The sequence below is a fragment of the Euphorbia lathyris genome, chromosome 9 (assembly GCF_963576675.1).
Source record: "Euphorbia lathyris chromosome 9, ddEupLath1.1, whole genome shotgun sequence".
Taxonomy (NCBI): Eukaryota; Viridiplantae; Streptophyta; class Magnoliopsida; order Malpighiales; family Euphorbiaceae; genus Euphorbia; species Euphorbia lathyris.
The window spans coordinates 32,564,665-32,589,679 of record NC_088918.1 but is presented as its reverse complement, the minus strand read 5'-3'; the positions used below and the strand labels follow the sequence as shown (position 1 = coordinate 32,589,679).

Here is a 25,015-nt window from a genome sequence, read left to right as displayed (position 1 = left end):
AAAGGAAGCAAACAAACGCAAAGACAACCAAGATTTCATCGTTTGCTTTACCGGACACCATATCATCCGTACTTTTCAACAAAAGAGGGATTTGTCCTCAAATTCTCATTAGAATGGAACTCGAGGTAGATCAAAGGGACAAGAATCCAACTTGTGCCATCGAAAGGTGCCATCATTCGAAAACACCACCTCACAGACATTGTCACCACTTTGACGAATCCAGATCCCTTAAGCATAAGAAAATTATACATCAAAACTATATCGAGTTCTAAGATGAGAACCACATTAAAGCTTCGGGTCTAAGATCTAACAGTCAACGGTAACCAAACCACATAAAAAGTAGGAGATGTTAAGTCTCCTTTTATTAAAGATGAGACGTAAAAATATCATCTGTATGGAACTTTGGAATGTTACGGGATATGCCAATATTAACTCTAGAATTCCTAAAATAAATCACATTAGCTCATCACTTTACACGTGCATTAAACTCATGCTAAGGGGATTCAAATATCCTTCATTGTATGGATGTAATGGACTGACAAATCCCATTGTGCACGTTATCCATAATGTCCTTAAAAACCACCACAACCACGAATGCTCTCATATATAGGCTCTTTCCAACCACGCTCAAGGAAGATGTGGCTTATTGGTATAAGCAAGTCTTGTCGGATCCATCTGGACTTTCAATCAAATGTTGAATGAGTTTGTCGAACACTTCATCACATCCATACTAAAGAGCAAAATCATGCAAGACTTAAACTATTTGGTACAAGAGCCTCGCGATGACCTTTGCGAATAGGTCAAAAGGTTATAGAATGCCGCAATTCAGATTCGCCAGCTGAATATAAATGGAGTTATTGAGGCCATGGCCTCCAATTGCAGAAGTAATGACTTGTCAAAAGTGCTTACAACTCGATGGCCTAAAACATTTTCATATCTTATACGATGGGCCAATGACTTTGTGAAATGTGATGGACATCGCTTAAACCCCTGGATGAAATATATGTTGAGTTCAGCTAACACCTCAAAATGACCCAAAAATGATAGGAATAAAGACCGAATAGGAACACGAGAGCAAGTGGGGATTGACTTCGCACCACTGAATGCTCCTCGAAAAGAAATATTTTTTTGGGTTGAAAAGAATAAACAGCACATCAAATATCCATAAAATCTTAAAATCTTAGATCATCTCCATAACGGGACATACTGCAAGTTCCATAAGAGCGAGGGCCATAATACTAATAGTTAGAAATTGGCCATAAAACTTAACAAAAATGATAGAGTAGGATAAGTTGGATAAATTCTTGAACAATCTTGAGAAATCACCTAAACAATGTGACAAACTCCTGGTTGAACGTGTTCCCAGGGGAGTCATACATGTCATTTTCAGAGGGTCACAATAAGATAGATCTATAAAGAGAAAAATGGTCTTTGAGGACAAAGCGTGCTTGTACCAATCTATCTCTGAATTCACATTCGACAACTTGAAAAACTTACCAAGATAATCTCATGAAGATGCATTAGTCATCAAAATATTGATTGAGAACTTCAAAGTTCGGAAGTGTTCGTAGACAATGCCAGTTCAGTAAATATCATTACCATGAAGGCTTTTAAGGCCATACAACTTGATCTAGATCAACTGGTACCATCATTGTCTCCGCTAGTAAGAACTAGCGACCACACAATACCTTTGCTCAACATGTAAATGAAAGTCAAAATGGATATGGTCGGACAAAGTGGCATACCAAAGTAGAGTTCCTAGTAGCGTATAGGGTCTTACCGTACAATTCCATTGTAGGGAGGCCATTGCTATCCGAATATGAGCCATTTCCATCCATAATTTGGCTTGGAATATACTTGTAATAAAGGGTATAGCTCTGGAACAAGAAAACCATGTGATTGTGAAAGTTACTTACATGGCCTCCTTAAATATAAAGCCTTCATCGACAAATCTGGTAGAAGAAGTAAGAGAAATAGACAAACCAATGGGTGATCTAGAGATAGTATGGCTCACTGAGAGGAATTAGTCCAATTATCAGATGAAGTACCAAAAGATGTAAAGCAAGTGATGATATATATTATCGCAACCTATCGCTTGGCAAGGGCACGAGGCGTGCTCAAGTGCTCTCTTCGCCATTTTCTCCTAGTTCGAAGTGAGCCTTTCTTGGGAAGCTCGTTTGTGGGGTAGCTCAAGTTACCACCAGTCAATATGTAGGAACGACTAGATGCCTTTTCTATTTCATCTTAACTCTCTTTATATGATATCAAGATAAAGATGGTCTATGAAGATGAAGTTCGTTTTTTCGGTTACGTATAGGGAAAAGACGTAATCTTACCCTACCCTGACCGATCGGTATTATTATAATATCATGTGTTTGCCACTTATTTGCTTCAAATATCTATATAAGTCAGATGTTTGTACGAGCCATTTTCAGGAACTTAGAATTTAGGGTTTATTTTAATTGGAGATTACACATATACCATATGTATAATCATATTTGTTGGATCTAAAAATTAACTTTAATTTCTCATATATCACATATACGAAAAGATTTAAAAGTATGAATCTTAAATAATGGTATTTTAAATATATTATGAAATCATTTGAATAAGATTTTCATTATTGAGTTGAAATTATTGAGTCCAAAATATCATCTGAAATTGATTGACTTTAATTTGAAATCATACGTATGACATACATATGATAATATTTACACTATTAAAATGCTTTTTGAAAGCCACATATATGACATATATATATGAAAAGTAGAACATTTCAATAAAGGGGTTATTTTATGGAAGAATTCAAATAATATTTGCAAATTAATTTGAAAAGAAAAAAACAAAATTACATCCTCGTCCAAGCCAAAACTTGAGCATGCCCTCTGTACCAGCGTCACTCTCCCATACAACACGATAACCTAACTGAACCGAATATAGTCCTTTTTTTTATCGAAATGTTAAATTATCTTGTCATTAACTTCCATATCCCCAACTGGTAATTATAGGATAGACCGAACATCAACATTGTCAAAAAAATACTGAATCCTCTTCAAATCTCAATCCCTTAAGTTTTCCATTCGATGATCTAATACTTGCAAAAATCTGGTGCCCATTTTTACTATCTTCTGAGGCAGAAAGTTTGGGGAGTCCCTAACCACGAATCACACCAAATGCTTACTTACAGACTATTTCCAACCCGCCACCTTAAGACACACATTAACACATCCCTTGAGCTCTAGATACTACACCATAGATGGAAAATCTCCCCCAAAGAAGTATTTAACTTTAAGAATCTGACAAAATAAAGTATATAGTCTAGACACGAGGGTCTATGCGTGTTTAGCCAACATCGCAAAGTTAAATGAACGGAGATGCCTGAAACCAAGTCCCACATGCTCCTTTCGGTGACACAAGTTCTCCTAAGAAGCCCAATGAATTTGTTTCCTCCCCTCTGAATTTGAACCCCACCAATATGAATCCATCGTCCGTTGCAGCTCCTCACATACAGAAATATGGATTAAAAACGTACTCATACAAAACATAGGAATCATATGTGCAACAAATTTCAATAAAACTTTCTTACCTGCCTGTGATAGCATCTTACCATACCAACCAAAGATTTTATGTCACAACCGATAATGAAACAACCTCTTGTTCACGAGCCCCACAAAAAAATTAAACTATCATCCTCAAATAGAAGATGCAACAGAGACGAACCTGATAAAGTGTTTGACAATTCATCATGGTTTAATAGTTGAGAGAGGCCTTTAGCATATGAGCCATTCAAATTTGTCAAATGAGACCTTAATGTCATGCACATTCCTACGCACGTCTAACATCGTGACTTGCAGAATCACAAGTGTTACCGCTACAACCATTTCTAGGTCACATCAAACATTCACAACTAATTGACTGACATATGGATTTCTGCTCACATTCATTGTTTACCTAAGCTTTGTATGTTACTCAATAACTTTTCTACTCATCACTGGAGTGATAGCTCTACCTTGATAATTGCTTAATTCAAGAGATTCTCAAATTCTAGCTCAGATTACATCCCATTATATATAAATTTTATTATTGCTATTATTATTATTTGATTGTACTCTCCTACTTTTCTCATCATTATACATTTTCTTCTAAGTTAATGCTAAATGATTCTGTTGCATTATCAATTTATCATATTTATCATAAAATAGCATTCAGTAAAACTAAACTGGCGTTTCTTAACTGAACCGTCTACTCTTTGGGTTAGGGCGGTCAAAGGGAAGTATACAAAAAATAGAGACGGGATGGATACCTTTCGTGGTAAGCAAGGGTTGGTGTCCGGGGCAAAAATCCTCGCAAAAGGAATCGGATGAACAGTTGTTACAGGCGAAGAAGTATCCTTTTGGTTTGACGTGTGGATGGAAAACACGACTCTAATTTCTATGGCTATTGACACTGTTCCGAATGAGGATCTATAGAAGAAGGTTAGAGACTACTGGATCGCACCAGGGGTTTGGGATTGGCAAACGCTACATGGCTTTTTACCAGAAAACTATCTATTACAGCTAGCGGTTTATGTTCTGTTTGAGGACAACGTGGGTAGGGATGGCTGGTTCTGGCGGGAATCGGCTTCTGGGGAATACACAGTCAGTATGCTTACCAGCTAACCGTCTTGGAGGAGACGGGTCAGCAGATAAGGGAGGCGGATATGAATTGGGCAAAGATATGGAAAATCGAAGCTACGGAAAGAATACGCAGTTTCCTATGGCTAGTTAATCACGGAGCTATCCTAACAAATGCAAATAGATGTCGTAGACATATTGCATCCGTCGCAAAGTGTCCCGCTTGTCTAGAAGATGAAACCGTGGAACATGTTATCAGGGACTGTCCGCTGGCGAGAAGCGTGTGGTTTTTTTTTATTCCTCCGGAATGGCGTCTTGCTTTCTTCTCCGGAGATGTTCAGAGCTGGTTAACTAGGAATTTAAGAGGCTCGATGCAGTGGAAGGATTTCGATTGGTGCACCGTGTTCTCGACCACGTGTTGGTGGATATGGAAATGGCGGAATGAGATGATCTTCAAAGGAGAGAATTTAGATATTCGACGGAAATATGAGATTATTATCAGTCAAGTAAAAGAGCTAACGAACAATAGAAATTCTCAGACCACGGGCACAGGAAATGCACAGAATAGGCGCGCGAGTTGGATTCCACCGGGCGAGAACTGGTTCAAAATTAATTGTGACGGAGCAAGCAAGGGGAACCCGGGTTTGGCAGCAGTAGGCAGGCTGATCAGGGACAACAAGGGAGATTGGCAGGGGGGTTTCTGCGGCAATATTGACCACTGCACGGCGGACCTTGCGGAAATTTGTGGGTTATACTTCGGGATGGTGCTTGCTTGGCGAAAAGGGCTCACAAAGGTTATTTTTGAGCTCGATTCACTCCTAGTGGTCAGAATGATGTCAGACAATAAAGCTTCGAACCACAGGTATGCTTGGTTAATTGACAAATGCAAGTCGCTTCTGAATCAAAATTGGGATGTCAAAGTGGTGAACCCTTCGAGATGGTAACAAAGCCGCGGATTGGATGGCGAATTTCGCAGGAACTTTACTTTTGGGTCATCACGAGTGTGATAGGCAGCCTGCAGGCCTCCGGAACATAATCTTGACGGATCAGAATGGACTGGTAAGGTCGGAAAATACCTCAGTTCAGTAGGTTAGAGTTATGGTTTTACTGCTGTTTTTTTAGTTTTCTTCTGGTTTTTTCTGGGGTGTAATTCCCCTCCTCTGTTCATCAAAAAAAAAATAAAAATAAAATAGCATTCAGTTATAATAAAAAAAATCAAATAATAATTTTAGACGTGACAACTGTCTGTCAAATAGAAAAATTATAAATAAGTTTGGTTGGCATTATTATATCCAATCAAGCTAATTATGTGGACTTTACAATTATAAATACAAAATAATTTAATTGCTTATGATACGAGAATATCTCTTTTATTTATAGCTTGTTATGAGGAATAGAGGTAAGAAATATTTGTCACATCATAAGCAATAATAAAAATGTAACATCATCATATGAGTTCGCAAATTGTTCAACATTTTAAAAAGTGGAAAAGATAGAAATAACAGATTTACAAAAACAAAATCATTTGATTTGCTAAGATTGCAAATCAACCCATCAAATTGTGCTTAAAATGCTACTCATGTTTAATTCAACTGTTGACCGGTATAGTTAGGTTCTTGCAGTTACATGTTTGTTATAAGCTGATTAATTATTACCGTTTGATAAGATTGTGATAAATGTTACTGTCAGTATATAAAATAATTAATATGGACATGTTACAGTAAAGCCTCTATATAGGAATACTCTATATAGGAATAACATCTACTTTGTTATAAAAAAACTCGATCACAACTTGGTAATAACCTCTATGACCAAACTCTATTTAGTAATAACCTCCCAATTGTTATACAAATAGACCGGTCCCAAGTGTATTCTTATATAGAGGTTTTACTGTATAAGTTTCTTTTAATAAGGAATATAAATATTATTAATAGTAAGTAAAAGAGCGTTACAAGCAAATTGAGGGGATCGGTAACCCATAAAAACTTAACAAACTAAATTTTGGAGGCGACGATAGGTTCGATTTAGTGATTTAGTGTTGAGCTATTTATTTATTTTATTTATTTTAATATTTTTTTTACGAAACATAATATAAAAACAAAATGATTCAAAACACCGAAAAGAATTAGTACACGTGAACACTAGTGCGAGAGTGATGCTATCCCTCCTAGGAACAAAATTTGTACTAATTCCAAAAGTACAAAACAAAAAAGGCTAAAAGATGGGAACGAAAACTCCCTTATTCAAGTTTGGGTTGCCTCCCAAGAAGCGCTACTTTATAGTCGGTGAGCTCGTCTTAGAATTTCCTCCTAGGTGTATGCTTCAATTCGCGTTAGGAATGAAAATTCTTGAATAAACAATCTGTACCTACAAAACGGTTATTAGTTTCAAATTTTTTTAGTGAAAACCAAAAACTATATTTAAAGAAATTATTGAAAAGTTTAGTATGCTCATTTTTAACTCTTTTGGTAGTTCAAAAAGAGTAAAATATTCCGAGCTAGAAGGAAACTCAAACTCTTCTAATTTTGGATTCTTTTATATGGGTTCACACTCAACCGGCTCATCGATTGGAATTTTCATGTCCTCACAATTGAGACAACTTTCATTATTTGGAGAGTTCTCTTGAAAAAGCTCAATTGACTCGTGCTTTTCATTTTGACCAACTTGATTGGTATCTCTAATTGATTCGTCCGCGGTTGAACCAAGAGGAGACTTCAATCTGGCGATTTGATTTCCCAAATCCCTACAATATGCCTCAGTGTTAGATAATCTGAAATGAATATCTTTAAACATAGAGATTACCGTATCGAGTTGTGAGGTTGATTGTTTGTGCAAACACTCGTCATCCATGTGGTCGTCCCACAGATGACGATTATAAAACATCATTCCATGGAAAAAATCATTAGTAACAAAAGGAAAAATTATTCATAAAAGGAAAGTAATATTTATAAATGCCTAGACTAACAATAAAACTTTTTGGTTTGCAAGAAAATAAATTTCCGACAACGGTGCCAAAAACTTGATGCGGGAAAAGCACTAGCGGGATCTCTTCGCTGCAACTGAGGGATAAGTGTACCCCGTCGTATCAAGTAATAAATCTGGTTAAGTCCAGGTATCGAATCCACGGGATTTATACTTACAAGTATTAAACTACTCGGTTATATATGTTATCTAGGCGGTGAATACTTTAGCTTTGGGTTTGGGGTGACAACTATAACTACTCCTAAACTATGGGTGAAACAGACTTGTGTAGTTCAAACTCTAATGAAGTGATACAAGTAATAATAAGTTACAACATACAATAAATACTATTTCAGAATGTGTACGAGTGATTGTTTACTCTTGCAAAGACGACTATGTATAAACTGACCAGCCCCGTGAAGTGCTTAGATCGTGTCTCCCTCTTAAGGCGATTCTAATTCTTTGGATCAGAAATTAGGACCCGTAAGTTCCGTGGCTTGTCAATTTCTATGGTTTCCGGTTTGTCGATTCCGGTAAACCAACACCTATATGAATCCTAGTGGATTTCGGAGTTCGTAATCAACCTACACAATAATCAATTATCAATATCAAAGCAAGTAGTAAATCACAACACGTATAAAGAAACTGAAACTGAAATTGCAAATCATATATTATAACTGTAGAACGCGTAAATGCGAAATATAACCAAGCCTAGTACATAGGAAGAGTGCAAGCTAATTAACAAGTAGGAAGGGAAGAAGAATCAGCCCTTAGAACTAGCTAACCGGACTCAAATCTGTCTCATAGGACTTGGAGGTGGAACTCTCGAGCTTGGGGAATGAGGATGGAACGGAACTTCGACGGAGTAACGGAATGATTACACAAGCTCTCAAGGTAATAGAATTTTATTACACAAAATTTCAATGCCTAATGAGTGCCAAACACTCCTATTTATACACAAATCAAGCTCGGGGCATAATCATAATTATAGAGGTCTTTGGGATGATTCACATTTGCTGTTGAATTTTCAGGCCACGCTCCGCGTGGAAGTAGGTGCGCTCCGCGTAAAATAGGTCTTCTTCATTCATTGTAGAGTTCACACATTGGAAGACTAGATCTGCAAATGTTGACCGCTCCAAGCTCCGCGTGGAAGTTTTGCAATATTTTCTCACCGGTCCAAGCTCCGAGTGGAAGTGGTCACGCTCCACGTAAATGAGCTCCTGGAGTTTATCGATTGTTTCTCACTGTTCCAAGCTCCGCGTGCTACATGTCACGCTCCGCGTGGACTGAAGTTGACTTGAGGCAAGGATAAGATTGACTGCCGTAATTCAGTGGGCACAGTGTGTTGACCTGGCATGCTCCGCGTGAGGCAAAGAAGCTCCGCGTAAATGTGGGAATTTCGGCCATTTCTTTTTCACGTCCTTTGCATCTCGTATTTTATCCCGAACCTGCAAAACACGACTACGAACACCGAGGTTACTTGAGTTTTTATTCCTCTAAAATATTAAAAAGGGAATGGAAATTTATCAAAAGGACAAATTTTATTATTATTTTATTATTTACTCAAAACACACTTATTTTTGCAATTAAACTTAATTATTAGCTAGTTTCAAAAAAAACTTAATTATTATCTCAAAATAAACCGTAAATCACACTAAAAAGATAGGGACAAAACATCCACATCAACAGTCACCAATTACCAGCTCCATGGTCGAATTGCCGCTAGTTTCTCGCTGCAAAGCATACACTAGTATATATGAGTCCGATTTGAGCACCACATTTTCCCAGCCTTTTGTCTTTAGCCAACTGAGGGCTTCCCGACATGATAAAGCTTCGATGAGAAGTGGGTCGAGCCGACAGTGCAGCTCCCCATTAGCTGCAGCAATGAAGGATCCCCTTTTGTCATGAACAACAAAGTCGTGGCCTCCACGTCCACCCTCGTTAAAAACAGCTTCATCGAAATTCAATTTGTACATGCCCTCCTGAGGCTAGGACCAACGAATCGGACCAACCTGAGACCGGTGCACTTGCCTGGGATAGACTAAGGCTCTGTTCTTTATGACTGAAAAAACTGAATTGGACTGAATTCTACTGAAACTGAAATAATAATATAATCCTTTAAAAATAGCAATAATTAAAATAAAAATCTTATAAAAATAATAATGGCTCTAATAATAATAATAAAAATAAAATAAAATAAAAGAATTATAATTATAATAAGTAATGATAAGTTACTGAACTGAACTGATTGATACTGAAATTAAGTAATAAAGAACATGGCCTAACCTAGCTGATTTCCACTAGGAGAGGAGAGTCGTGGCTTTACTGAAGATGATGCCAGCTTGTAGTTTGTTGCGGTTCCACAGTTCATCATTTCGATCAAGCCAAACAGCCCAACAGACAGTTACAATCTGTTCGAGGACAAGTTCAGAATGTACACCGACCACATCAGTCTAGAATTCATAAAGAGAGGCGTATCGAGCACTTGCATCTCCAATGGCTGAGAAGTTCTAGACACGACGTGCGCTAAGACACAATATCAACGCGTGATAAGTGGATTCCTCACGATCCAGGTAGTGGGAGACAATGAGGATCGATAGGTATGCGGCGGCTAGTCAGTGCACCACGGGACGACATGCACCCCGAAACGGCTCTCCACATAAAATTCCACACTTTTGGCAGAACTTGCAACCTCCAGAGGGCGTTCCATTTAATCCTCGTACCAACGGCCGGTCCGCTATTCTCGTTTTCCATCAGTAATCGGTATGCTGATTTTATCGTGAACTTGCTAGAAAACATCCCAGGTCAACTCCACGAATCACATACCGCACAAACATCAAGTTGTACCCTTAAGATCAAATCCACGTCTCTATCGGTGAATAATCCATGGATCAAAATCGTGTCCCATCCTGTAGCGTCTTCAGTCCGCAACTCCTGTACGAACGTACAATCCAAACCCTATGGTCGAATACTCTCAATACATGGGTAAGTATCTGGCAGCCACGGATCCTCCCAGATGTTAATATCAGCCCCGTTACCCACTACTCTCCTTGCATTAGTCGTTATTAACGGTTGGATCGCCATGATACTTCGCCAAATGAAACTCGGGTTATTATTTAGTTCGTTCCATAAAACTCAAGTCCGGGTAGTAGCGAGCCTTGTATACTCGTGCAACAAAGGACTCGGGGTTGGTAAGGAGTCGCCACCCTTGTTTCGCTAGGAGAGCCAGATTAAACTTATGTATTCGTCTGAAACCCATTCCACTTTCTGACTTATGCATACACAATTTACTCCATGCTTTCCAGTGAATACCTTTCGCGTTTGGACCCATCAAACCCCACCAGAACGAGTTCATTATCCTCTCCAAAGCATCGCATAACATCCGCGACAGTAAAAATAGACTCATGGCATAAGATGGCATTGCTTGAATAACCGATTTCAGGAGAATCTCCTTGCCTGCACGAGACAGAAACTGGGCTTTCCAACCGTTTAGACGTGCTTAGGTTCTTTCACTTACATAGCGAAAAATTTGTCTCTTGTTTCTACCCACCAAGGATGGTAAAACCAAATACTTACCTGGGCTAGCAAGCATTGGAATGTTAAACAGGGAACTCAAGCTATTACACATTGTTTGGTGACAATTCTTACTGAAGGAGATAAAAGATTTACTCAAATTAACCTTCTGGCCCGAAGCTTCCTCGTACCTTGATAGACAATGCTTTGCTATATTGCATTCAGTGGTTGCTCGGAAAAATAGGTAACTGTAATCCGCAAAAAATAGATGAGAAATAGATGGGGCAGAATGTGCAATACGACAACCATGGATCGACCCATTAGCTTCCAACTGAGAAAGAGACGCTGATAGGCCTCCTGCGCAGATTAAAAACAGGTATGGAGAGATCGGATCACCTTGTCTGAGCCCTCAACTGGGGCAAATCGGGCCAATTGTGCTCTCCGCTGATAACATGATATGAAGCTTTCGTGACACACTGCATTACTAGTTCCGATGGGCACGTTTTAAGTTAATTAACAAATAAATTATAAAAATAAAAATTATTATACAAATTAATAAAAATAATCTAAATAATTAAATAATAATTTATTGAGCGGAATAAAACATTGTTCTTTCGACAATAGTATTATAGAGATAGTAATAACGTTAAAGCAGAAGCGTGTTTTGTGAAAATAAGAAAGATAATTTTGTCAACATCAAAAAGTCTAAAAGTTACTGTTGTATAAACCTAACCAAACATTATATTTGATGCGGTTTGGAGTGAAACACTAGACACTGCTCCAAAACACCCCTTAAAGAAAGGAAAAATGTGAACTTTACAACAAAATTTGGGGAATTTGATTGAATTAGGGATCATAAATATAATAGTTTTGTTACCAACACAAACAAATAATAAATGGAATCGAAGTAGAAATTAGATTTGTGATAGAGGTAGCATTCTGCAGGTTGGACAATACCATTTTCCTCTGAATCTAGTCTCTGGTGTCAAACCAACACATATGTAATGGAACCATTCCCCTCCATGGCACTGTATATAATAATATCAACAAAATGCATATGATTTTCATAATTTTTATGATCAAAGGCAAGCAAGGAGAAAAAGTACTCACATTTTCATTATCACAAGCAATCATATCTCCGAACGACACCTAAAATGGCAAAAAATTCATTACGGAACTTGGTACACATATTACAGCTTTATGCAGTTTGAACAACACTGGATGAGAAGTCAAACCTGATGGCAGACACAATATGTAGGTTCATTAGGATCAATGGGTTGATCAATATCAACAGGGATAGTGAAATCCTTCTTAATTCCTGGAGGGGGCATGAGTTCAAAATCTCTATCACGCTCTCTGTCGAATTCCCTGTCTCTGAAATCCATCCTTTTCGATTGAGGTGTTCCATAAAATCCCTTCCGTTTTTCTACTTTAGGTATTAATATAGGTTGTGGAGGAAGAATCGCTGGCTCATCCAGTGGTAGTTTCCCCTCTGACAATTTTAGAGAGAGAGAAAAGCAAAAGAAGATAAAGAATGTGAGCAATTCAATACACCATCTGAAGCACCGAGTTCTACGAAAGGCAAAATACTTTACCTAGTATCGAAAAACTATATAAAAATGATACTGACAATGCTCCGATTAATAGGATAGTGAAAAAAGACCAAAACATCCATTCTCAAAATATGACACATTTTAAATCAGAATGAGATGTATGTTCAGGCCGAGCATTAGTTTGCTAATTAGTTTGGGGCGAGTTCCATGATAAGTTTTTGGGTGACATTATAGTAAAAAGATAGGAATGGTTTTTCTTGCATTTGTTACCATGCTTCAAATCTTCTGCAAAGTTGTTCAGATCTTCATCCAGTCTTTTTATGTGGCTGTCTATCTGTAGATAGGGCAAAAGGAAATAACAACGTGTTAGCTGCAGGTAGATTTATTAACAACAACAGGAAGTGAAGCTGTAGATTGGACTGAACCAACAGAACCGGCTGTAGATTACATTGCTGAATAGTTGGTTTTTTACATGATGTACATCTAATTGGTACATGTATGAAGTTGCTGATAAAACAAAATCACCAAAGAATATGTTCAGAACCAAGCATAAGGCACATGCCAAAGCTGAAACTAAGTTTACAATTATATGAAATTAGGGGTTGATAATTTCAAGTATGCTTCGCCGTTATGCATTATAACTAACAAGTAAAGAGGTGAAAAATCTCATAACACACAGTGATAGAGAATATGCTAATGCGAATAAAGGATAATTTGGGAATTAGGGGATATGTGGTTTGAGTTCTGGTGAGAATTAGTTAGTAATGTTTTTAGTTGGTATATATATAGAGGTGTAGGGAGAGAAGGAGTATTGGAAATTAGGTTTATTTGGCTCGTTTGAGTTAGGCCCTGCTCATTGAGCAGAGAGGGAAGAATATCTTCCTGCGGAGGTGGAGTTTATGCTCAGTTCGTTCTATCTTTAGTTTATGCTTTCAATTAATAGGATTTTATGCAAATTAGTACTAGAATTTCAGATAGACTAGCTACTTTCTAAAGCAAATTGCATTGCATACTTTCAACTCAATATTTTCACCATTCATCTATCATTCTGGTTTCCTAAAATAAGATATCTAAGATGTTATGCCTAAAAAAATATAAGGAAATTAGTTAGCACCTGAACGGTGCCATGGCTTACTTTCCATCTTACATACATAACACATGAAATGTAACAAACCCCGATGATACAGCAAACAGAACCAGATTTAGCTTAAATTTACACTTTAAGCCCTCAAGTTGATTATTCTTACTTTTTGTTGTATAAAAATCATGTCATAACAGAGTAAATCAGTGATCAAGTCACATACAACAACACCTCAAACATATTTAAACATAAAGGTGTTAATTGTATGGACATATTTTCTTTTTAAAGAAGCCCTGAATAAAACATGTACCATATAACAAGGCAGTACATACTATTTAAACGAGAGAGAGAGGATTTTGATCAATACAGTCTTTAGGAAGTTCGTATGGAAGAAACTTACAATGTCATGCGCTTGACGTGCCAACAACACCTTTTCAGTACACAAATTCAATGCACTTTCCTGATTTTTCTCGATATCCTTTCTCATTCTCTCATCAGGATCATCATCTTCTATGTTATTGTTATTATAATTAATGTCATTCCCTCTCTTTGAGCTTTGTGCTGCCACTCCTAAACAAAACTTTGTTTGCTGTCTAGTTTGGTTTATCATTGCTTCCACACAGACAAAAAACATATGTACAAATAAGATTATATATAGTCAACAAGTAAAGAAAATCATAAACCAACATAACCATATCATTCCGGGATTCACTTGATATTTAAAGAAACAACAATAAAATCACCAAATCTAAAACAAGATCAAAACTTTTTAGCAATAAATAAGCATAAGAAACGCACATACATGCATGTAGGTGCCTTATGCTAATAAAAACACTATAATCAAACAAAACAGCAGAATGAGAATAGATCATAAAAATCCTAATTTGACAAATTATATTCATGCATACATGTAAATGTAAAGTAATTGAACCTCTAAACCTCAAAAGGAAAAAAAAACTAAAATGTAAACAGAACACTGTTAATAGAAGAGCAGCAGGAACCCTAACACCAAAATTCCCAAATTTCATAGGCAGAAAGCGTCTAGAAAGAATATAGACAAATGTATTAAGGATACAATCTTACAATGGGATCTTTCATCAAGTTCTCTGATAGTATTGAGAAGCCTTTGAAGCTCAGCTGGTAATGTACTTGCATCTATTCAAATTCAGGGGGGAAAAATTGCATTTAATTACGGAGACAATAAATTTCAAATAAAAATTTATAAAAATCAAAGAAATTTTAGGAACAAACACTCAAGGTAATCGTCGACGTAGACTCCGGTTCGGGCAATTGCCATTTCCTATAGCTTGTTTTCTGGTTCTAGGGTTTCGCTGTGAGTTCGATTTCTGAGTTAGGTCTAGAAGAAGGACCAGAACGATGTCGCTTTGAGTTGTATGTTATCTTGTTGGAATTTATCGTTGAGAGCTACGGTTTTGACCGTTAAGGACGCGGGGAATTCAGGTGGGGCATCGCAGTAGCAGTTAGGTCCGTGATCTGATTTCTTACTCCTAATTATATAATACTATGGAAAATTACAAAATTGGATCATATATATATATAATATTTAGAAAATTTTTAATATTTCTTATGTCACCCTTTCGTCTGACTTCGTATATTTCACGATAAGCGCAGATAGTATTTGGTTAAGAACATGATTCTAATTCACATGTTTCGCAATATGCGAAGCATGCGAAGACAATACTAATTCACATAATAACTTTCATTTTCGCAGATTTCGCAATATGTGAATTAAAATACGTGTTTTTAAGCAGTATTATCTTCGCATACTTCACATATTGCGAAATAGACGAAGTGGTATATAACAAAAAAGCATAACAACAAGGTTGCAACAATAATCGTAACATTAAAATCATAACATTATCAAAATTTACAACAAGATTGCAACAATAATTCAAAACTTAAACCCTAAATCCGAAAAGCAGGAGAAAAATCGACAGAATAAGCGTAGATGAAAAATGGAACTCGAAGTTTGAGAAATGAAATCCAAAGTTTGTGGTGATTTTTCTGTTCTTTTAAAAACAGAATCCAAGAAAAAGCATCAAGTTCTCACCTCCCGTACATCTCAGTACACCGCCTACTGTGATTGATGTCTTTGTATTCAAGCTAAATGGGTACTTGAATTTGATGTTCTATATTCAACCACCTTCACAAAAATTAAGTCGTGTTAGTAAGAAAAAAGATGATTTAGCTTCGCGGAAGAAGATTACGTGAAGTCTGCGAAGAGAAAAGTAACAATAAAAGGACGATTTTACTTCGCGAAAAACGATTACGCGAAGTCTGCGAAGATAAAAATTATGAACATTTCTCTTCGCAGGCTTCGCGTAATCTGTTTTCGCGAAGTAAAATCGTCATTTTCAGCCTATTTTTCCTCGTAGAGCTTCGCAAACCTCATTTCGCGAAGTGATTTTCTGAAAAAAAATATGAAGATTAAACAGCAGATACTTACATTTTTTCCGCCTTTTATCATTGAAATCGTCAATAACCATATGATAAACGCAGAAAAACAATCAACATAATGTTGAATAACGATGTCTCTGATTCACACAAGAAAAAAGAAACCAAGAGACGGGAAGAAACAGAAAGATGAAGAATCAAGAGAAAAAGAGAGGAAGAAGAAAAAAAACATGGTGATAAAGAAATTGATGCAGATTTCGGAATATAAAGGAAGAAAGGAAGATCAAAAGTCTGGAAATGGGAAGGAAAACCATACACTTGGAAGAGGAAGAGGAAGAAAAAGATGAAAGGTTCAGATATTTTGGAAAAGTCACAAAAATATAGTCTAAATATGTAATATGTTGGATAAGTAGTCTAAATATGTAAATAAGTCTCCTATTTAACCCAATTTTATAATTTTCTCATAATACTAACTAATTAAATCAATGATTCAATATTAAAATTGTCAAATTTCTAATTTTTTTATTTATAATTCAAATTTCTAATTTTCCGGTAACATTTTTATTGATTAAAAAAGGGTATTGCTATATACCGCAATATGATTTTTCAACCACCGCACTATTTTGACAATTATGCCCTCCTCATAATTTAAACTCAAAAACCAAAACTTTTTTTTCCTCTCTTTCTCTCCCAAGCCTAAAAACTCTAATTGGACGAAAATGGACCCGAGCATTCCCGAAGACCATGATTTCGTACACGAGGTAATCCTACGATATAAATTTAAATTAAAATTTCATTTTTGAATTTTTTAATTTTTTTATTGAATTGGCCTAAACGGGTGTCCGATGTTGTTCGTCCGCACGGTCGAACGGACGAACTGCCCGTTCGGTCATGCGGACGAGCGGCATGCGCCGCTCGTTCCACCAGCCGAACGAGCAGAGCGCGCTGCCCGTTCGGCCTGCGGAACGAGCAGCGCATGCCGCTCGTTCCGCCGTCGGCGCGGGCGGCGTGACCTGCCCGTTCCCACGTACGGTGGAACGGGCAGGCTGCCCATTTAGGCATAATTTGACCAATTTTTGGCATTTTAACCAGGCAGCCTGTCCGTTTAGCCTACACGAGGCCCGAACAAGCTCGAAATTATAATTTTTAACCCGACTAAGCCCTAAATTTATATTTTTAAATTTTTACATGTATTGTTAATACCTATTATGCAACCGAATGTCATTTTTTAACATTTTTTTGCGTATTGTTAATACATATTATGCATTTTTTATATATTCAGGAACCGTTAGAAGATTGGCAACCGGGTGGCATTGATTATAGTTCTCGTTTTATAACGGACACCGTTGTCGCTTCGTGTGAAGATGCTGTTACTTGGGCAAAACAGGTAGCTATTCGAATTGGGTTTGAGATTACAATATCTTCGCATAAAAATGGTGGAAAGTAAAAGCAATTGAGATGTTCACGGGGTGAACGCTACAGAGGGAAACAAGATGACGCAGGGTTAATACGAAAAACGAAAACTAAAGCGTGCAGGTGTAAATTTGAGATTAAAGCCTATCAACGGTCAGACCTTACTGGTTGGGGGATAAAGGCTAAGGCTGGATTAACTGGTCAGCACAATCATTCGTTACGTGTGTCTCCAGAGGGAAGTCGGCAGATGAGCAGACTCAGTATCGCATCTAAATTAATCGTTCGTGATATGAGTTCGGCTCAAGCAAGGCCTTGTGCTATTTTAGCAGCCGTTAAAGAAAAGCATCCTGAAGACCACCCAACAATTAAACACGTCTATAACTATAGAGATAAGATGAGGAATGATGGGTTTGAAGGTAGAGACTTGGCTAGTCAGTTCTATCATATCGCTCTCGAGAACAAGTATGCTCTTTATACGCAACCTGAGGGTGATTCCAGCGTCATTACACATGTGTTTATGGCACATCCAGAATCAGTAGATTTATTCAGGACTTATCACTGGTACATCGGCATTGATTCCACGTACAAAACCAACAAGTACAAAATGCCATTTGTTGAAATTGTTGGGATGACGCCTTGCAATAACAATTTCAAGATCGCATATGCCATCATTAAAGATGAGACTAAAGGAAGTTACCGTTGGGTCCTGCAGCAGCTGAGGGTTTTGATTGGGTTTGATCTCAACCCGACTGTTATCGTCAGTGATAGGGAGTTGGGGTTGTTGAAACCGATTCTGGATGTTTTCCCACATACAGCACATTTGTTATGCACCTGGCATATAAACAAGGATGTAGAAGATTGGGCGTACAGAATCATGGGAGACAAATCAATTGCCGGTAAATTCAAGAATGGAAAATGGAGAACATTAATTGAATCTTTATCCATTGTGGAGTACGAGGAAAATCTGGGCAAGATGCAGGATTCGATGAGCAGGTACCAAACTCTTATCTCGTACATTGAGGAGACGTGGTTGGTGCATAAGGAGAAGTTTGTTGTTGCATGGACGAAAAATTTCTTACATTTTGGCAACACAACCACTTGTCGTATGGAGAGCGAACATGCGAGTCTAAAGCAATGGCTCAATACATCCACAGGATCGCTGGACACGGTATGGCAAAAGGTTCATAAGCAGATAAAAGCCCAGGCATCTCATATCAGGTATTTTCAATAAGTTCTATTGGAAGATGTTTGTATTCTTATCATGTATTTGTAAATCTCAGTCAACTGATAGTATGTTTATGTTCTTATTAGGTACATGCTTGAGCAGTCCAGGCTTCGTAAAGGAGTCTCTTACTCCGGATTCCCCTTTAACCACCTGGTATGCAAAGTCTCACACTACTGCATGCAACTGATCAATGTTGAGTTAGCTCGCATGAGAAGTTTGAGCCATGAAGTGAATGCGCGTTGTGGATGTGTATTGAGAACCTCTCATCAGATACCATGTGCATGCGAGATCAAACAAGCCTATGAGTCCGGCGATATTATCAGTGTTGAGAGGGTTCATGTGTTCTGGAGAACACTTTTGATTAATTATGGTCAGACTCATGAAACTGAAGGGTGTCATGATCAGACAGAGGATCAGAGATATTTTAAATCCTTAGTCGACCAGGTATCTAAAGGTGACCCAGCCTTGCTGCGAAACATTTCAATACTTATACATGATCAACTACACCCTAATCAAGCACATTACACTGAACCTGATGTGAAAATTAACGTTCGAGGACGACCGAAGTCGGGTAAATCTACAAAACGTATGCCTAGTGCCTGGGAGTACAACGAAACTCGGCGTGGACGTGCTCGTTCTAGTAGTTCGTCTAGGAGCCGTGGTAGAAGTGGTAGGAAAAGCTCTTCATCATCTGTTCATAATTTTGCATCCTCAGGTAATACAGTTTTGCAATATCTAATTCATTTACACTTAACATAAGTTATGTGCGGTTTACAATATCTTATTTTGATTCAATGCAGATGGAAATACGTATGAAGTTAATGATTTCGTGCATTCTGACAAAGTACTTGGGATCATTAAGCCGTATGTTGAAACATATTGCGACGTAGTCGGTGATGGAAATTGTGGCTTCCGTGTTGTTTCTTCCTACATTTTTGGCACCGAAGAGAAGTGGCAATCAGTCAGGCATCACATGAGGAATGAAGTAATTGCTAACCGTTCTCGGTATGAATCTGTGTTAATTGACGGTGTTGATGCAGCAATTAATAGAATCACTTGGGACGGTGGAGCATGTTCGCAGGAGCATTGGATGCTCGCTTATGATGACATGTTTGTGATTGCTACATTGTACAATGCTGCTGTAATGTTTTTTGGATACCTGGATGGAAATAACTCTAGTTTTTGTGGTACTATTTTACCAGTGTATGCCCCTTCCACTGCTACAAGACCAGAACGAGAGATCTGCATAGCTCATTTGGGTACGCACTGTCGCCACTATATTCGTTTAAATTTATCTCCTAATTTTCCAGTCCCTCATGTAATAGACTGGTGGAAGGGGCACCATGAACGTAACGTTGAAGGGTGGGATCGCATTTATGCAGCTAGGACAGCACAATGGACAAGACTGGTTCAACTTAGATCTGGATAGCTTTATATGAGTTACAGGTTGATTCTGATAGATTATGGATAACAAACAGTTGATGTTTCGATCCAGTTTTGTTCATTTGAGTTACATGTTGTGTCTGTATTGTGTCTGTAATGATTCTGTATTGATCTGTATTGATCTGGATAGCTTTATATGAGTTACAGGTTGATTCTGATAGATTCTGTTTAACAAACAGTTATTGTTTCGATCCAGTTTTGTTCATTCGAGTTACATGTTGTGTCTGTATTGTGTCTGTAATGATTCTGTATTGATCTGGATAGCTTTATATGAGTTATAGGTTGATTCTAATAGATTCTGGATAACAAACAGTTGCTGTTTCAATCCAGTTTTGTTCATTCGAGTTACAGTTGCTGATAGATTCTTTTTAACAAATAGTAATTAACAGCGTACTTATAAAATTAAAGTACTAAAATATCAAGTACATAATAAAAGATATTATCTGACTGCCAAAAAGTACTAAAATGCCAACATCCATATACTTATAATAAAAAGTACTAAAAACACAACCACAAATCACTTGGCCGAATTCCAAGCATCCAAAATCTGGTCGTACGAATGTCTCCACTCAGCCGCAACATCCTCATCAAGAAGGTTCATCGCGTCCAATGCACCTTCTCCCCAGTTAACCCAACGGTTAACCCACTAGCAAAAGAAATAACCCAAAATTAATAAATATCACTTCATTTAATTTCATTCTGATAATTGTAAATAAATTGATTAACAATTAAATTACGTACCACTTCGCTGTTCGAGCGAGTATGAATAACCGGTCCGGGTGCAGGCATATCCGGTAGTAGCTGAGGGTGTGAATGCAGGCAGTACCACGGCATGTACTGTTCCTCACAGTCCGAAGGAGTCCGTGCAAGAGTGAACCGAGATAATATCAGCATGCAAGCCTCGGGAAACGAGGTCCAAAGATCCTCCGCCATATCGGCGGGCACTTCTACCCGATACTTCAAGCTAGACCAAGGACGTACGGCCTTCAACGGCCTCAAGATCGGTCGGGGTATGGTCTGCACGTAACCTAGCTGGCGAAGGCATCTCCCCGATATGTACGGCTCAATCACATCCCTGTAACGTATCCATCCGGTGTATATCGTCCTAGGGGTATGTGTAATGACATCAGGATCATACGGCATCCACATCACCTACAGACGTATACAACAACATTAATATGCAAATAATACAAGTAAATGAATTTGGATTTTATAATTAAATTGAAATGGCACCTCATCAGCAGTCAATCTATCAAGCCGGACACGATATGATTTCAGTCGATCCCCACTCTTCTCCAACGGTATAGATGGCCACATGCAAGCCCTCGGCATCGCTGGATCCAATGTGACTCCCTCTCGCTGAGGCCTGAAGCACAGAAAGTACTCATAAATCCATGCCCGAAGCAGTGTCAGACAACCCGTGATCTGCCCGCAGTCTCCTCTACTAGCAATACCTAGATGACGGTATAGATATGCTAGTGCAACTGAGCCCCATGAGAGTCCAATGGCTCCAGATACAGAGTCATGTACCTCCAACAGACAAGAAGGTCGAATGCGGTCTCCACTCTTGTCCACGAACAATGTGCAACCGAGCATTAAAAACGTCCAAGCAGTAGCCTGTGCATCAGCAATCCGATCTCCTTGACAATAATCCAGGACGGAAGCCGCTCGTATACCACCATTAAAGTAGTGACCCTTCTGCAACTCCTCCCAAGTCATACCAAACAACTCCATCATACAAGACTGAAGCTCCTCAACACTCGCATCAACAGTCACTATAGCCCCATCGATGGGGATGCGCAAAATCTGCCACACATCATGCAACATAATGCTCATCTCACCAAACGGCATGTGAAATGATGACGTGTCTAGCTGCCACCGCTCTACAAAAGCCGCAATCAGGGGCGCATCGATGTGGCCATACATGATATTAGGTAAATGGGACAATCCAGTTGACTCTATACGCTTCTGGATCTGCTGAGAAGCACCACCGTACCATACACACAGCTTCCTATAGTATAATGATCGTGTCTGACACCTGAGGAGGCCCCTATCCTGTCCGCTCCAGATAGCAGTGGCAATATATCCCAGGAAGCTCGGGATCACAAGACCATCAGATGGACCCCCAGGAACCGGGCTCTTCACGATCCAGTCATCCTCCACATCACTCCTCGAGCGCTTGCTGCTACCTGAAATTACAGTAAACTCATTTATTATATTCGTATATTTTATAATAATCACGAATAAATAACATAATAATAAGTAAATTTAAATTTCTCATCCGAAGACGACCCTGTTGTAGAAGCAAAACGTTCGCCAGGACCCCTCGGTATGGTCTTAGTAGGTACTCGCACAGAGGATGAACTCTAAGGAGGCATAGAGTCATCTCCGTCCATCTCTACAGCATCCGCCATCTCCTCCGGCTGTGCCCTCTGGGCATCCCCCATCAATATCTAGTCTTCCCGTTCCCTCCGGGCAGAGGCAGTCACAACACGTGACCTTGTATGTCTCTTTCCAGAACGGTTCTCAGCAATATCAGCCTGTAAAAACCAAAAACATTTTACATTTATAAGCAAATAACGTATTTTTATTTAAATATACTCAATTTCTCGTTTTTCGATTTTTTTAATACTTAGGCATTGCCATAGGCCGGGTCGAACCAAGTTATTTAAAAAAAACAAAATTTCGGGCCTAATTTGGCCTAAACAGAGCGCCGCAACCGTCCGGCCACTGGGCTGAACGGTTGCGGCGCTCGTGTCGGCCTTACGACGGAACAGGCAGCGCGCACCGTTCCGCCTTACAGTGGAACGGATGCGCCGCTCGTTCCGCCGTAAGGCGGAACGAGCATGGCCGTCGTTCCATAGTACGGTGGAACGATTGCGCCTTTCGTTCCACCGTACTGTGGAACGACGGCGCCGTTCGTTCCACCTAAAGGTGGAACGAACGGCCGTGCCGTTTCCACCTAGGGTGGAATGGACAGTTCGTCCGTTCCACTCTTAGCGGAAACGACACAGGGAGTCCGTTTAGGGTAAATTCATACGGGTTTCGCCTCCGATTCGGAGGCGGAACCCGTGATTTCTGAATAATTTAAAAAAAAAACTTACCAGAGATTTCATGAAGCCTTTACCCGCTCCTAGCTTTGGCGGCATGTTGTTTTAGGTCGGGTTTTTTGAAAAACCAAAAAGCTAGAGAGGATTTGAGAGGATTTGAGATTTTTGATTTTTTGAGTTTAAATTATGAGGAGGGCATAATTATCAAAATAGTGCGGTAGGTGGAAAAATATTGCGGTAAATAGCAGCCGACTTAAAAAAAAAAAAAAGTAAACATTTTTAAGGGAGTGCCACCACCAACTTTTCCTATTAGAGTAAATTAATAAATAAAGTTTTAATGGTTTCTTAACTTTTGAAACAAAATGCAAATACGTAAATTCCCATAAAAAAATATGAGAAAAAAAACAAGAATTACCCCCTTCGATATTTTTTAAATATTATAGGTATAAGATTTTTTTTTTTTTGGGTAAGAATAGGTATAAGATTATTGAACCTCTCAAAATTGTCTATTGCTGAAATCATATGTACATGTTGTAAATTTCTAGGGGGTTTATTTTACCACCAATATTAGGAAAATTACAAGATAAATGATTATAAGGATTTGTATTCTAAAAATTCAAAAAGTGTGGACCATACAAAGATTTATATTTTAAAGAGTTCAAAAAGTGTCGGCCCATCTTTTCCTTATCACTCCCTCAAACACATCTTTCGTTTGATTTACGGTGGAGATATAACCAACAATGAAAGTCTTAGGCTTTATCTCAAACAAAATAAAAATATATTTTAAAATGTTTTCTTTGTTTATAAAATACTAGATTAGCATATAAATAAACCTTATTAAGGTTAATACATCATAAAATCAGATAGTGCATGTGAGCACAGACTTTTTTTCCGGTCTTAGTGATGAGTCTATGTTGCACTCTAACTAACAGTTTGTGTAGGTGGACTTCACACGTCGCGTTATGCGAGATACAAGCTAAGACCTGAACCCCGTTTTCCGAGTTATTTAGTTTATTTTACTTATTTTTATCAAAATCTTTTTGGATTTAGGTCTTCTATCGGCTACCAAGTCCCCGATCGGGTACCCTGGTCACCGATCGGCGACATTTGACGGTTTTCATACAGTTTCAATCAGTTTTCTGGTAGTTTTGGTCCATTTTCCCACTACATAATGGGAAATAAACCGACGAACTACAGGAGACAACAGTTTTCAATCACAAAGAAAAGCATTTTAGTGAAAAGGAAAGAAAGTGAGTGAAACTTAGTGAAATCTAGTGAAATTGAGTAAAAAGAATGAGTTTTTACATCATTTTTTACCAAATCAACCATTTTTTTTAAGGTTTCTACACCCAAATTAAACATCTGCTGAAGTTATTTAGTAGAGGAAACACGTTCACTACAACCATTCCTCTCTAATTGTCAATTCTGAAGTCACTAAACTTCCAAAATTGATCTTTTAGGTCAAAATATCTCATTAACCGGTGAATTTCGGTTCAAACACGTGGAATTCCACTTTCTGATCATATCAATTTCCTGTTGCATGGGTCTGGGTTGCTGCTCAAGTCACAATCACGCGTATGTCGGCCTACCACACTTCAAAAAACTGAAAAAGTGTTTCAAAGGTAACTTCTGAAGGGTTTTAAAAGCCATCCCTACTCCATACAATCTGTTTATTTCATTTTTTATCTTTTTTTTCTTGTTTTTCGGGTTATGACACGTAAAACAATGGGTCTATTCGAAAGGCAGTC

General features: G+C 38.2%; 1 protein-coding gene across 1 annotated transcript; it reads right to left on the bottom strand.

Annotated features, from left to right (window-relative positions):
* Positions 1-11,805: 11,805 nt before the first annotated feature.
* LOC136205292 (PHD finger protein ING2) lies at positions 11,806-15,130 on the bottom strand. The gene is made up of 7 exons (XM_065995822.1): positions 14,973-15,130; positions 14,805-14,876; positions 14,122-14,333; positions 12,911-12,974; positions 12,323-12,579; positions 12,198-12,236; positions 11,806-12,115 (listed from the first exon to the last, which is right to left on the bottom strand). The coding sequence occupies exons 1-7, from the start codon at positions 15,016-15,018 to the stop codon at positions 12,002-12,004; spliced, it is 804 nt and encodes a 267-aa protein (XP_065851894.1). The 5' UTR covers positions 15,019-15,130; the 3' UTR covers positions 11,806-12,001.
* Between the last annotated feature and the right edge of the window lie 9,885 nt (positions 15,131-25,015).